General features: G+C 52.6%; 6 protein-coding genes across 6 annotated transcripts; 2 read left to right on the plus strand and 4 right to left on the minus strand.

Moving 5' to 3' along the window:
* Positions 1–447: 447 nt before the first annotated feature.
* TRV_02146 (uncharacterized protein) lies at positions 448–1,134 on the minus strand (the record flags this gene model as incomplete). Its single annotated transcript, XM_003023667.1, has 2 exons — positions 448–975; positions 1,036–1,134. The coding sequence occupies 2 exons, from the start codon at positions 1,132–1,134 to the stop codon at positions 448–450; spliced, it is 627 nt and encodes a 208-aa protein (XP_003023713.1).
* Positions 1,135–1,305: 171 nt separating this feature from the next.
* On the minus strand, positions 1,306–4,126 carry TRV_02148 (uncharacterized protein; the record flags this gene model as incomplete). The annotated part of the gene is made up of 6 exons (XM_003023668.1): positions 1,306–2,460; positions 2,522–2,544; positions 2,846–2,883; positions 2,935–3,164; positions 3,229–3,927; positions 3,986–4,126. 6 exons carry the CDS (start codon positions 4,124–4,126, stop codon positions 1,306–1,308), a joined length of 2,286 nt encoding a protein of 761 aa, XP_003023714.1.
* Positions 4,127–6,090: 1,964 nt separating this feature from the next.
* Positions 6,091–6,666, minus strand: TRV_02149 (uncharacterized protein; the record flags this gene model as incomplete). Its single annotated transcript, XM_003023669.1, has 3 exons — positions 6,091–6,254; positions 6,316–6,453; positions 6,630–6,666. The coding sequence occupies 3 exons, from the start codon at positions 6,664–6,666 to the stop codon at positions 6,091–6,093; spliced, it is 339 nt and encodes a 112-aa protein (XP_003023715.1).
* Positions 6,667–7,905: 1,239 nt separating this feature from the next.
* TRV_02150 (protein phosphatase regulatory subunit Gac1, putative) lies at positions 7,906–10,352 on the minus strand (the record flags this gene model as incomplete). Its single annotated transcript, XM_003023670.1, has 2 exons — positions 7,906–8,307; positions 8,367–10,352. 2 exons carry the CDS (start codon positions 10,350–10,352, stop codon positions 7,906–7,908), a joined length of 2,388 nt encoding a protein of 795 aa, XP_003023716.1.
* A 218-nt stretch (positions 10,353–10,570) lies between these two features.
* Positions 10,571–11,389, plus strand: TRV_02151 (uncharacterized protein; the record flags this gene model as incomplete). Its single annotated transcript, XM_003023671.1, has 2 exons — positions 10,571–10,715; positions 10,884–11,389. 2 exons carry the CDS (start codon positions 10,571–10,573, stop codon positions 11,387–11,389), a joined length of 651 nt encoding a protein of 216 aa, XP_003023717.1.
* A 277-nt stretch (positions 11,390–11,666) lies between these two features.
* TRV_02152 (uncharacterized protein) lies at positions 11,667–12,350 on the plus strand (the record flags this gene model as incomplete). Its single annotated transcript, XM_003023672.1, has 1 exon — positions 11,667–12,350. One exon carries the CDS (start codon positions 11,667–11,669, stop codon positions 12,348–12,350), a length of 684 nt encoding a protein of 227 aa, XP_003023718.1.
* Positions 12,351–13,092: the final 742 nt, after the last annotated feature.

Raw genomic sequence — 13,092 nt, forward strand, 5'->3', positions numbered from 1 at the left:
GAGAGAGACACAGCAGACAGGCTTATATAGAGCAGTTCGCAGGTCGCAGGTCGCAGTTCGAGCTGGGCGGGGCCGGTTTCTTGCAGGACGCTGGCCGCGGGTGCTCGCTGGGTCTGAGACAATAAGGACGGCGGGTTATTAAACATGCATCGGGGCAGAGGAAGAAGCAAAAAACCAGGGCCAGCCTGGCAGGTCAGCGTGTCGAGAGGCTGCGAGAGGCTGCGGTGCCGGCGTCGTGCAGTTATTTAGATGGCGACCTGGGCGAGCCTTGAAACTGCTTCATCTCGTTGTTGTTGCTTCTGGGCTTCTGGGCTTCTGGGGTGCAGCCGGCGGTGGCGTTGGTGGCTGAGCTGGATCCAGATTACGAGACGACAGCAAGCAGGACGGATAGTTACTGGAAGATGCAATTTTATATAAGATAAAAGGGATAGCTAGCTAGAGAGACGGCTATACGAAGAGGACGAGTACAAGCATGTGGTTGTCGGCTGTCACCCAGAATATCATCCACAGCATCAGGGCTACCGAGAGGGAGGCCACAGACAGGCCGAGCAGAGCTTTGGTCGACAGCCAGCCAGTTGTAGAGCTCTCCAGGGCGGCCTTCTTCCTCTTCGCCTTTTCTTCTTTCCTCTTCCTCCTTTCTTCTTCTTTCCATTCATTCACTGCATCTGCTTCATGGTACACAGGCAGGGCGCGGTATTCCTTATAGGCCAGCGGTTCCTCTTCCTCTTCCCAAGCCACCAGCGCATCCAGGTCTTCATTATCAAAGGCATAGTCTTCATGGTGCCCATGTCCAAGAGCATAGCTGAGAGCCCGTAGCTCTGCATGCTTGCCTTGAGCAATCATATATTTGATGTCTGGACGCGGTCTGGGGTCCCCATCGACATCATCGTCCAGGGGTTTGAAGTCCAGAACCGGTGGCATCCTGCGAGGAGTCTGCGTTGGTGTCTTGTCGGGGTCATCCTCGATCTCGAGTTTCTAGCAATCAGTTAGTATTTCTTTCATTCAGGGATCTGCCTGGGGTAGACAAAGACATACCCTTAAAGGCATATAGTAGGGTGTCGCAAAAGGCATGGTGATGATATCTCTCGAGTCGACCGTGATGCATATCTCGTTGAGCAGTGCAGATGACGACATCATATAAACGTCAGATGCATAATCGTAAGACGCAGCATATATAGAAAAAGCTGACTGCAAACTCTCCAAACATGCATCCAAGTCATTGATCGTGTCGTCATTTCTCCCCTTTATTTATGCCATACTCAAAACATAGTTCACACAAAACCTACCATGGATTGACCCAGAGAACTATCCATCCTCCGGGCCGTCCTCGACGTAGTCACCCACGAGCTCAGCAACAGCAACATCATCCCTGCCGTGACTCGCCAGGCCGATTCCGCGGTTCACGATGCTGATAGCCCGCTTAACGGCGTTATTCATATACTTTGCATCGTCAAGCAGCGGCTGACTCGCTCCTGCATCCACATTCTCTCGAACCGAGTCTGTAATGGCTTGTTCAGACAGCAGGAACGGCTCAAGCATGTACAGCATAACAGCAGACAAGCGCATCATCGCCACAGTAACAACGTCAGACGTCACAGTCGTCACTCCCTGGCTGGACAGGGTGCGTATCACTTCCAGCAGCAGGCCTAGACAAACCATTAGCACACAGATAGTATAATCATTCGTGTAGGTAGAACCAAGCTTACTTCCGTTGCCAACTGCCTTCACACCCGCCCTCGCACAGACCTGCATAACAGCAAGTCGATACACAACGCTTTCAGCAATGGCCCTTAGAACAAGCATGCCCAGTAGTCCTCCTCTCTTCATGCCCAACCTTCTGCGTAGCGCCAGATACACCACTGGCAAGACACACGATCTCACGCACAGCACCAATGTAGCCCCGTACGCAGACCATAGCCCTCCCACGCCTTTCTGGCGCAGTATATCATCCACGACACACCGAGTGCCAGACCCCGTAACTTGTCTGCGCACCATGATCGTCCCGAGAGGTTCGGTAAACAGCTTGACGAACGCCATTGAGACGAGGGAGAGGAGCAGTTCGTTCCCTGCTGTCCGTCCTAGGTTGAGCCGTCGAGCATGCAATGCCGCATAAACAGCTGGGACAAGCATGTTCTCCGCCGTCTGCTTGCATATTGCTTCACGCAGGCCGGCGTACAGCACCGCTCTACCCTCTGCATCCTTGACATTCTCGGCTGCTAGGTCAACTATATCGCCCAGTACATCTAGTGGCTTCCTGGTACGGGTTCGGTTGTCCTTCTTCTTATTGTGGTGCTGGGAGGCATATCGGACTTGTAGACGGGTAAGTATCGAGTCTAGCGGGTGTAACAGAGCCGTGGAGAGGGCTATAGCTGTTCCCTCAGTGAGGGTGTTGGATGCAGAAGTGATGGAGTCGCTGTGGGATACGAGCGAGGTATATAGATCGTAACTGCGGAGGTCGTTCTGCACGCTCGTCAGTTAGATAATTAGGTACATCCTCAACGACATCAACGTAATAACGTACCATGATCGATCTAGATGGACAAGCTTATGCTATACATCAGCTATAGTTAGTTCACAATACCGTCGGCAAGCAGGAGTAAAAGCAAAAGTGAAGTCGGCGTCGCTTTGATGGCTGAAAGTTGGAATAAGCTCGCGATGATGTAAGCGGCTTCAGTCACTAGTTCGGCCAGCCTGCATATCAACTATAGAGTCAGTGGAGGTATAAGACGGCGAAACAAAAGAGAAGCGTGGATCAAAACGGTTCGGTTTATATATATATGTTCAGTAATATAGCTATGTACAGATATGCACACACATGCCCCCAACTATCATGTCATGTCCATACCAAGGCCGCTATCAAAGCGGACGGCTCTAATCCCCCTGCTGCATCATCACCACATCGTCACATCTTCTTAGTCTATGCGTGTAATTTACAGAGTAGCAAAGGCAAGCTCGTAGGCGAAGCCGACGACGAGCTTAGCGTGCTCGGCCATCTTGGCGGGGTCGAGCTTCTCGATGGTGTCGTCGGGCGAGTGGATGGCTGGGTTGTCCTGGCCGACAACAGCCTCGTAGACGAAGGCAGATGGGAATCCAGCCTTGTTGGCAGAGGCGTGGTCAGAGCAGGCGTAGCCGCACTCGGAGTCAGAGTACTTGGCGGAGGTGTACTAGGATAGCATCGTTAGCATAAAAAAGCCGCCATTACCATAGAATATAGAAGAATGGACATACAGTGTCGAGGATCATCTTGGTGAACTTGGTGAGGTTGGGGTCGGAGTTGTCGGTGATGACACCCATGGTCTCGCCGTAGCCAGTCATGTCCTGGTTAAGCATGGCGACGACCTCCTTGCCCTCCTGGCTGTACTGCTGGAAGATGTCCTGGGAGCCGAGCAGACCCTCCTCCTCACCGGCGTACCAGTGGAACTCAAGGGTGTTAGCAGCCTCGCCGCCAGCAATCTTCTGGTCGGAGACAAGGGCAGTCAGAGCCTCGAGGATGGTCATGGAGCCGGAGCCATTGTCGTCGGCACCTGGGGCCTCACCCTGGGGGTTTTTGCCGTTGATGCTGTCCTGGTGAGCACCGACAGCGACGATCTTCTCGGACTTGCCGGGGATGATGGCGCGGATGCTGGGCTGCATCCAGTCGTGCTTGACCATCTCGACCTTGGCGCCCTGGATGTTGCCAACGACCGCCTGGGCCTGTTCCATGACCCATTGGGCGGACTCAACGCCGGACTGGGCGTCGTAGTAGCGGTTGGGGTAGCTGGAGAACATCTCAAGGTTGGACTTGATGTGGTCGGCAGAGATCTTCTCGAGCAGAGGCTTGACCTCAGCCTGGTGGCTGACATTGCCGGGAAAAGCATAGCTCTTGGGCTTGGAGGCAATGCTGGCGGACTCTGGTCGGTTGGTGATGTCGAAGAAACCAATGTGGTTCTACATTATAGTTAGTATATACATATATGTAACCAATAAATGTAGACACAAGACTCACCATGACCATGTCATGCTTCTCTTTGGCGGTGACCCAGCGAGTCTCCTGAGGACCAGTCTGGACCAAAGACATGCCCGGCATGGGAGGAGTTGGTTTGGCCATGGCCAGGGCGCTCAGCGCGAGGGCAGCAAGGACCTTCATGATGACAGACAGAAGAATTGAACCGACTTGAGAAGAAAAACCGAGGAAAAAGAGAGAGAAGAGAGAAGATAGAAGATGGATGGGGGGGATGAGTTTCAAGAGGCAGCGAAAAAGAGTAGTCAAACAGCGAGACGGGACAGGCTATATATACAATGACCTCCGACCCTTTTCATCTTAGACTCCCTCGTTTTAGGGTATCAGCGGGTGATGAACAAAAAGGCAAAAGATAAGACAAACGAAGGGGACAGCAACCTGTCCGTCCTCACCCGCCCGGGCCCTGATCGTCGTTTTCTCATCCACCATACACAAGGCACGAAGCTGCGCTTCGATTTCCAGAAACGTCAAAGACTTCCCCACGAAAAATGGAAAGCTGGGCGGTAAAAGGAACAGGATCCGCCAACGCCAAAAAGTCTACCCGCCATGGGTTCTCCGCAGCTCCCTGGGCAAGTAGAGTAAAATGAGCGAGCATGGGGGGATATCATGTAGGCAGACGTCATGATATTAGAGTAAAATATCCATGACTACCCGTGGGTATCTTCAGGCACATCACCGCCATGGGTATTATCAGCTGGTGTTTGTCTGCATACATCACATCATCATCCAAGACATCGGCCCAGTACAGCAAAGGGACAGACGAGGTGGTGTCAGGGTTTCCCCAAAGTCCACGCAGTCCTGCCGCCTTGCTTCACTTGGCGTGCCGCATGCTTCGCATGTACGGAGCGGCGGTTCCAAAGGATAATACGGAGTAGTACTTTAGGCAGAGCGAGTCGAGGAAAAACTCGCGATGGAACACGTTTCAGCCAGTGTTTTCTGCCGTAAACGCCTGTCCCGGCCTGACCTGACACTTCTTGGCCCGTTGCACTCCAGCAGCAAGCTCCATCGAAAGCTGACTCCATCCATGACTCTCATATTATATAGTCAGAAGTACTCCGTACTCCGTAGCAGTGACTAAAATGACTGACTCGCAGAGCAATCCAGTGGCTCCGTAAATTGGCTCCGTTAGTTGGAAGTGACTCCTCTCCAGCTTCGGTTCAGGCCGGGATGAACATGTGGTGAAAGTGGTCGAAGTAGCATGACGATCACTCCTGCGGCCGACGATCAGTCACTTTAACCCCAGCAGAAGGGGGGGAAGTGAAAAAGAGGAGAAGGGCCATCTCCGAGTGGGCTTCTGCAACAACTTTACATACGACCTTTTCCCGCGCACATGTTCTTCACAGCTATTTCCCGACGGGCTAGGCAGCTATGGCAATCCACTGGATATGGAGATGTCGTTGGAGTAACCTACTACTAAGCAGGAATTTATATTTTATACGTCCGCGGCTGGCGCATAGGGCGATGCTTGTCCCCCTGGATGGCCACCTTAAGAGGCGGAAAATATATACCTCCTTGATCAGCGTTATTGGCCGGGTTGGCTGGGGTGCATGCGGGCCTGTCCCTGTCGTGCGTCCAGCGACTCCGATTCCGGCTTTCTCGTCTCTTGGTCGACCCAGTCGTCTTCCTCTTGGTCCTCTTGGTCCTCCTGGTCAATGTTGGTCGTCGTGATAAGAACGAGATGAAGTTGCTTTTTCCTTTTTTTTCTTTGGCGTGTTTTAGGTTGGACTTGGCGTCTTCCAGAAGGAGACTAGTGCCCCGGGGTAAGATGAGTCAGCATGGACGGACCATCTTTTGACCGATGATGAGGTAAGCGTGCCTCGGCTACTTCTTACTTCTTACATAAGTACGATAAGAGAAAAGAGAGAGACAGCAAGGATAACAGTTTTAAAGGGCAAGATAACCAGACTCCATTGTGTAAGTAACGTAGCTAGAGCTCAAAGGAACCATGCAGCAACCCGTCCAGCCCACCCAGTCCACCCGTCCGTCCCACTTCCGAATTAAAGAGTAGTGTAATGAAAAAAAAGGCAAAGTGATAAAAAAAACTCCATCCGTCTCTGAATGTCTGATAGTCTGATCGTCTGATTGACACTCTATCCACCGAATCCATAGAGGGTACGGCCCTGTCTCTTAAGAGCGTAGACGACGTCCAGGGATGTGACGGTCTTGCGCTTAGCGTGCTCGGTGTAGGTGACGGCGTCGCGGATGACGGACTCCAAGAAGGACTTGAGCACGTTGCGGGTTTCGCCGTAGATCACTGGAGAGGTTAGCATGACACACTCTACGGCATGATAAAGGCAGTCAAGTAGGAGACTTACTGGCTGAGATACGCTTGACACCACCACGACGAGCGAGACGGCGGATGGCAGGCTTGGTGATGCCGTGGATATTGTCGCGGAGGATCTTACGGTGACGCTTGGCGCCGCCCTTGCCGAGACCCTTGCCTCCCTTTCCACCTGCAGGGAGTTAGCATACTCATAGACAGAGAAGAGAAGAATATATATATATATGAGAAGGGTAGGTAGGTGAGTAGGTAGGGAAGTAGACAGTCGTGTGGTGGACGCGACATGCAACGGCCTGAGTGGCGACTTGCACCGCCAAGCCTCTCACCACCAAAACGACCATCACGAACCACCACCACCACCAACAGCGACGACGACGACGACCATCACATCAACAAGAAGAGAAGAGATACTCACGTCCAGTCATGTTGATGAAGAGTAGAGTAAGACGATAAACGCGATGAAGAAAAGTCGATAAAAGCAGACGCGTAACGTGGGCAGCTCGCGATGTCGAGTGTCGTCAGGCGAAGAAGAGAGGGAGAGTTGTAAAGTGCAAAAGTTGCAGGCGGGCGCAGGCGGGCAGGGCAAGCTTAATATATGCGCGCCGAAAGGGGGTGAGTGATCTAGCTAGTACTAGTAAGAAAGAAGATAAAAGTAGGCTGAGTGGGCTGAGTGGGTGGTTGCTTAGTCAGAGCGTGATCTGGCTTGTCCGCCTTAACAAACTAAAGCAGCAGGGCGACTTTTTTTTTCTCTCTCTTTTCTTGCGTCTTTCTTGCCTGCTTTTCTTCGTCGTTGATCTCGACGCGACAGGCGGAGCTTTTTTTGGCTGCTTTTTTTTTTTTTTTTTTTTTCGCTGCTAAGAAAGTGAGATAAGGTTGTTAGTCAGGTATTACATAAGCATCACGTGGAGAACATCAAGTTCTGGAAGTTTATTCAACTTTAACTTCAAGGCGACTTCATTATCATAGATAGAGAGCAAGTAACTGGCAACTAGTAGACGTCCCTTGATAAACTATGTCATGGGAGCTACGAGCTACGCAGCAAGCAAGCTGTAGAACTAACTAGACAGAACGCAAGGTTAAAGGTAACAGAACAGACAGAACACTTTTCCAGCCGAGCCGAGCCAAGCCATGGACGGCCAAACAGAGGGAGGTCATTAGAAAAGGAAGAGAAACTCCGGAAGCCATGAACATGAAAAAGACGCTGAGGAAAGACAAGACGCCACGCCGGACCGTACCATGCGCCGGAAGAAGAAGAAGAAAAAAAGGAAAGCAAAGGAAGAGAGAAGATACATAAATACATGAAAGCATGCAGCAAAAGCAAGTAGAGTATTGGACGGGCGCACAGGAGGGGAGGATGTCAGGCGAAAGGAAAACGGAAAGCAAAACGGAAAGAAGAAAAATAATGCAATCTGGTTAAACAAATACGATGCCTGCTGAACGGAATGGAGAAAAATAGACAAATTAAGTGTGCTGTGCTGTGCTGTGCTGTGCTGTCGTGGTTGCGTTATGGTGGTGGTGGTGGTGGTTGTGGGAACTCGTCACTGATAGACGATGCTGTTGTGTTGGGATTGGGATGGACTCGTAGAGTAAGTAGTTGGATAGATTGAGTGTTGGTGTTGATGGATCATCCTAATATCGCCGTTGGGGCGGGGGCGGGGGCAGGAGAGGCGGGCATCCCTCTCTCTGAAGCCGGACGGGGACGACCAAAGGTAAAGGAAGGACGGACTGAAGTGGATGTGGATGTGGATGCTGATGTTGGTGCTGGAGGGGTAGCTAGACCCTCGGTGTCCGAGGGAGAGGCAGAAGTAGAAGCTGAGGGGGATGTTGAGACTGGGGTGTGGCCACCTGGGCCTGGAGAGAGGCGGTGGGTGAGATGGTGCATGTTCAGAGACGTGGCCGTGGATGTGGACATGGACATAGACATAGACATGGGCATGGTGGGCGTCGAGGTGTCTTCGTCGACTTCCTCTGCGCCAGTGCCGTCCTTGGAAGACACGCCTGACCGTCTGGACTTTGTTGAGCCGAACTAAAACAGTTATTAGTTAGAAATAGTTAAGGGGTAAGAAGTAAAGGGAATAGACATACGAAGCAGTATCGGTCAACTAGCTCCTTGTAGACCTGGGACTGGTGGTTGGGTCTATCAGATAGGAAGTCGGAAAGTCTCTTCTCGCCGACGGGGGAAGGGGACTCATCGGAGTCACTCGGGGTGCTGGGACTGCTTGCACTGGCACTGGCACTGGCACTGCTACTCTCAACCATGTTCAGATGAGGCATGGAGTGGCTGTGTTTATGTCCGTATCGAGCAGGGCCAGCAGAACCAGCACCAGCACCGCCAGCACCAGAACCAGACGAGGAGGAGGTAGTCAGAGAGGCAGAAAAGTCATATCTGTCTCCAAACACGTTGGTGCGTAACTTGTTCTTTCTAGTGGGCGAGTCAGGGTCCGGGAACCAGCCTTCCTTCTCCGAGTCGACGTCCACATCTGAATCACCGGGCTTCGAGGCGGTGATTTCAAACTGTGTCTGCTGCTTTACAGCTACCTTAACGTTGTCAGGCAGGGTGATGGGCATGTTCATGGGCAGGTTCATGCCCATGGCCACCATCGACAACGGCTTTGCTCGGCCTCCTCTGGCGTTCTTCGCCTTGGCCATACGGGCCCTGAACAGCGGATCTCTACCGACTGAGCCAGAGCCACTGGAGCCAGAAGTAGAGCTGTTCGAGGTCCGTCGTGAAAAGACAATCTGATAGTTCATGTCGTCGTTGTTGTCCCAGAACTCCCGTCCACCGACGTTATACCGCAGACACAGGAAGAGAGTCTTATTCTGCATGCCGTGTCTGAGCTGGTCGGCCAGTTCGATGGAGAAGCTGAAGGTGTCGAAGCCTACTCGCTCGTCTCGGTCGATGCAAGGAGCGTTAGCATGCACGTATTCGGCCGTGACTTCAGAGACGGTCTTCCAGTTATCCAGCGTGAAGCGGGCAGAGACGTGCTTGGAGTAAGAGATGTTGGCCACTGCTACGGTGCCGAGCAGGGCGTGGGTATCGGGGCAGAGCTGGATACGACGGAGCCGAACGGGCTTGTTCAGGCGGGCGTCGTCGAGCATGCTGGGGAAATTGGTTACTCTGGCCTCCCAGTGGTCCTTGCTGGGTGTTGATAGTGCGGAAGAGGAAGAACATGCTGCATTGGAGCAAGTGAAAGGGAACTCGGTGTCTCCGTCGTACTCCTCTACGGGGGAAGATCCAGCACTGACGGCCAGGGGACGGTCGAGCTGCATGAAGTGACGGACTTCTTCCAGCTGGGCCCCAAAGTGCACTGCTTTGGAGAAAGTAGGTGTCCCCGGCATGCTGAGCGGTCTGCCCTGTCGTAGTCTGATGGCTGGCCGGACCAGCTCTCCGGACTTTTTGCGGAGCATGGGTGGTTTCTGGGGCATCTCTTCTTCGTCCTGGTCACTCTGCTCGGGGGTCTGGGTAGCCTGTTCCGGCACAGAATAGATCAGTATCCCCTTTCCACTGCCCTCGTTCGTCTTATCTGCAGCAGCGGTAGACGTTGATGTGGTTGCAGATGCAGAAGATGACAATGAAGATGTCCCCTGGACCTGCAGCTTCTTGCTCTCTTCTTCGTCACTTGAATTGCTGCGTGATTCCGGCGGAGAGAGCACCAGTCCCATGCCGGTCCCGGGAGCCGTCCAGGCCTCATGGACCTGCTGCTGCTGGCCCTGTTGACTGCCGCCCTCAAACTGCTGCAGACGAGCCACGGGAGCTCTGATAGTGGGACTGCGTCTATGTCTGTGCAGGTATGAGCTGCTGGAGGGCCGCTGGAAGCTCACGGCTGGCTCGGAGCAGTGACGTCCATGCCGGCGGACAGGGGCAGATCCAGCTGCCGTAGTCGTGGCCGTAGTCGTGGTGGTGATGGTGGTGGTGGTGGTGGTGGACGACGCCGTGGTAGCTGATGCCGGTCCAGCTCGCGGGGGAGCCGCCGAGGTTCCAGTAGGCGAAGGGGGAGCGGACGAAGGGGATATGTATGGCATCCGGCCTGTTTCGTCTCTTCCTGGCTCTCCTACGCCAGCCGTTAGCATGGTGTATTTGGTCATATCTAGATAACTAGAAGAGCTAGATGGAGATAACTAGAGTGGCCGATGGAGAATGTCGATCCACAACTCCACTTACAGCCCAGCAGTAACAGACGAGACAGAAAGGTCGAACTGATCACTGCATCAAGCAAGGTCTTCTCTTTATGAGGCTGGTATATAATGGTGTCCAGGGGGGAGGGAAGAGTGTAGTTTTGGTGCTGGTGATGGATCCAAGCGAGCGAGACAATCCACCGCAGAAGAAGAAGAGGAGAAAAAGGAAGAAGAACAACAACCACGACGACGACGAAGAGAAGAAGCAGAAGAAGAAGAAGAAGAACTTGCAAAAGAGAAAAGGAAAAGACGGAGCAGGCTAGGGGGGGGGGGAGGAAGACGTTGATAAAAGAGGACGCGGAGGCCGCCAGGTGAAAATAAAGCTGGCGGCGGATGCAGATTTCTTGCCGTCAACCTGGTCGCCACCGGTAGCGCAGACGCAGCAGCTCGCTCGCTCGTCCTCTGGGTCGGGAGGTCAGCAACCAGCAGCAACCAGCGACGCCGGCCAGGATGTGACAGGGACAAGGCGAGTCACGGACAGCAGCTGGCCAGACTTCAATCTTCGTCTTCTTCGTCGTCTTCTCTGCTTCTTCGTCTTCTACTTAGTCGTCTTCTTCGTCTTCTTCTACTTTTTCTACTGCTTATCGGCCCCACTGCGAAACTCGGGGCGGCGACTCGAAGTTGGCCCTGAACGCTGCACACGAAAGGTACCGGGGGGTACTTTGCCCTTCCTTCGGCCTCCCTCTGGCCGTCCGGCTCTGTTCTATCACCAGTCTACTATTGCTAGTAATAATTATTGCTCTGCTGTTTCTGCGGTTCAGTTGCTCTATTGCTGTTGCACCACCCGGTGGACTGTCTATCGTACGACGCTGGCTGATGACCCTTTGATACAGACATCGAAGACACCGAGCCAAACTTCCCTCCTCCGCCTGCAAGCCACGCCTGATGCCTTGGTCGATGTCGCCCATGGAACAGCCATGATGGATGATTGATGGTCATGATAGCAGTAACTCTGGTTAAGCAACTCTCGCATCACGCCATGCGAACGCCAATCAAGCGCCGGTGGTCAAGCCACTCTGCTCAGATTAAGCTGCCCGTCTACCTGTACTGGTACTTACATACTTCTGGCACCCCGATAGCCGACGCTTCCCACCCTCCTCCTCCTGCTCGTATACCTTCGCGGCAAGGGGGAGGCGGTGAGGGTCTCGCAAGGTTTATGGCTCTTCCTGCATTGGAGAGATAAAGCGATGTACGATGATGTAGGTGGTGATGGTGGTGGTTGATACATACACTGTCTCTGGTGAGATGGGGAGGGATATCAAACATCACCACCAACATCAATCAACCATCAAAGCAGGTAGCTATACTAGCTATACAGTGGAAGTACCGTCAGAGTCTTCAGGCTGTAGTCAGTTGGTCGATTCAACCGCTATCCTGCCCGCCCAATGGCCTACTTATCTCCCGTCACACCCAGCGCAAGGATGGAAATGCAAGTCATCCCTCCTCCTCCAACAACTCCGACTGCTGCTGCTGCTGCTGCTGCTGCCAGTCTCCCTCTCCCCCCTCGCTACCACCACCAGGTCAAACGTCCGAGTGCTCTCCATTCATCCACCCATCCATGCATGCACCATCCATGCACATATACAAATAATAAAAAGCAAAGAAGACAGCAGGAAAAAGCAAAGATGGGGCTCGACTTACTTACTTGTCTCGGCGTATGCAAGGAAAGTTGGAAAGACTTTTTTCTCTTTTTTCTCTCCCCCTTCCCTTATCTCTGGTGGCAATGATTCGTTTTTTTTTTTTTTTTTCCTTTTTCGCTTTGCTCTTTTTGCTTCTCTCTTCTTTGCTTTCGAGATAAGTCTTCTTGTCGAGACGGCTGACAAGGCAGAGAGACCATACTCAGCCGGCGGGATAAGTTATCAAAAAGTCAATGGATGGTTGCTGGTGAACTAACAACTAAATCAGCTCGCTTGCTCAAATCACTAGCGAAGTCAAGGTCGTACGACTGCTCCATGACTTAATTATTACTGTTGTTGTTTGTTATTAATTTTATTTACTGTCACTGCGCGAGCCGACTTGTCCGCCCGGCCCGGCCTCCCCCATACTTCCATACATCGGTCGACTGCGCATCCAGTGCAATATCAAATAAATACATCCATACAGATTCAATCACGGCCTGCAAGGAAGAAGTCTCTAACCCACCCGCAAACCCTACCAGGGAGATAACTGTATATAGTGTGGTCACTGGTTTATGGTTACTGGTTGGCCGAATTGCTGCCCCTCCGGTCGCGGAGTCGACAGGGTAGCTTTTGTGGCGCTCTTGTCTTCTCCGTATACTGACTCTCTTCTGCATATACAGGCATTACTAGACATGCATTCTTATGTCGATGTCTGTGTCTAATACTTCCTGCGTCCTGCTCTTGGCGGCGTCCATCCAAGCAAGGCCTTTCTCATACAAGACATAGACATACACCTCGTACCAAGTACCTCAAAAGTCAAGGTTGAACCTTCATTGCTCTGCTCTCTCTACCTTGAAACAGACCGACAAGTCAGGACAAAAAAAAAAGAACAAGCAAAGCAAAGCCGTATAACTTCAGTAGGATGGGCGAGTGGGTAAGCGGAGATGCCGCGCAAAATGGAGATGGACGGAGTGGGAAGGGATACGCGGTGCCAGACAGCTGGGTTGGACGCTGGA

Source organism: Trichophyton verrucosum (assembly GCF_000151505.1).
Source record: "Trichophyton verrucosum HKI 0517 chromosome Unknown contig00199_1.f1.exp, whole genome shotgun sequence".
NCBI lineage: Eukaryota > Fungi > Ascomycota > Eurotiomycetes > Onygenales > Arthrodermataceae > Trichophyton > Trichophyton verrucosum.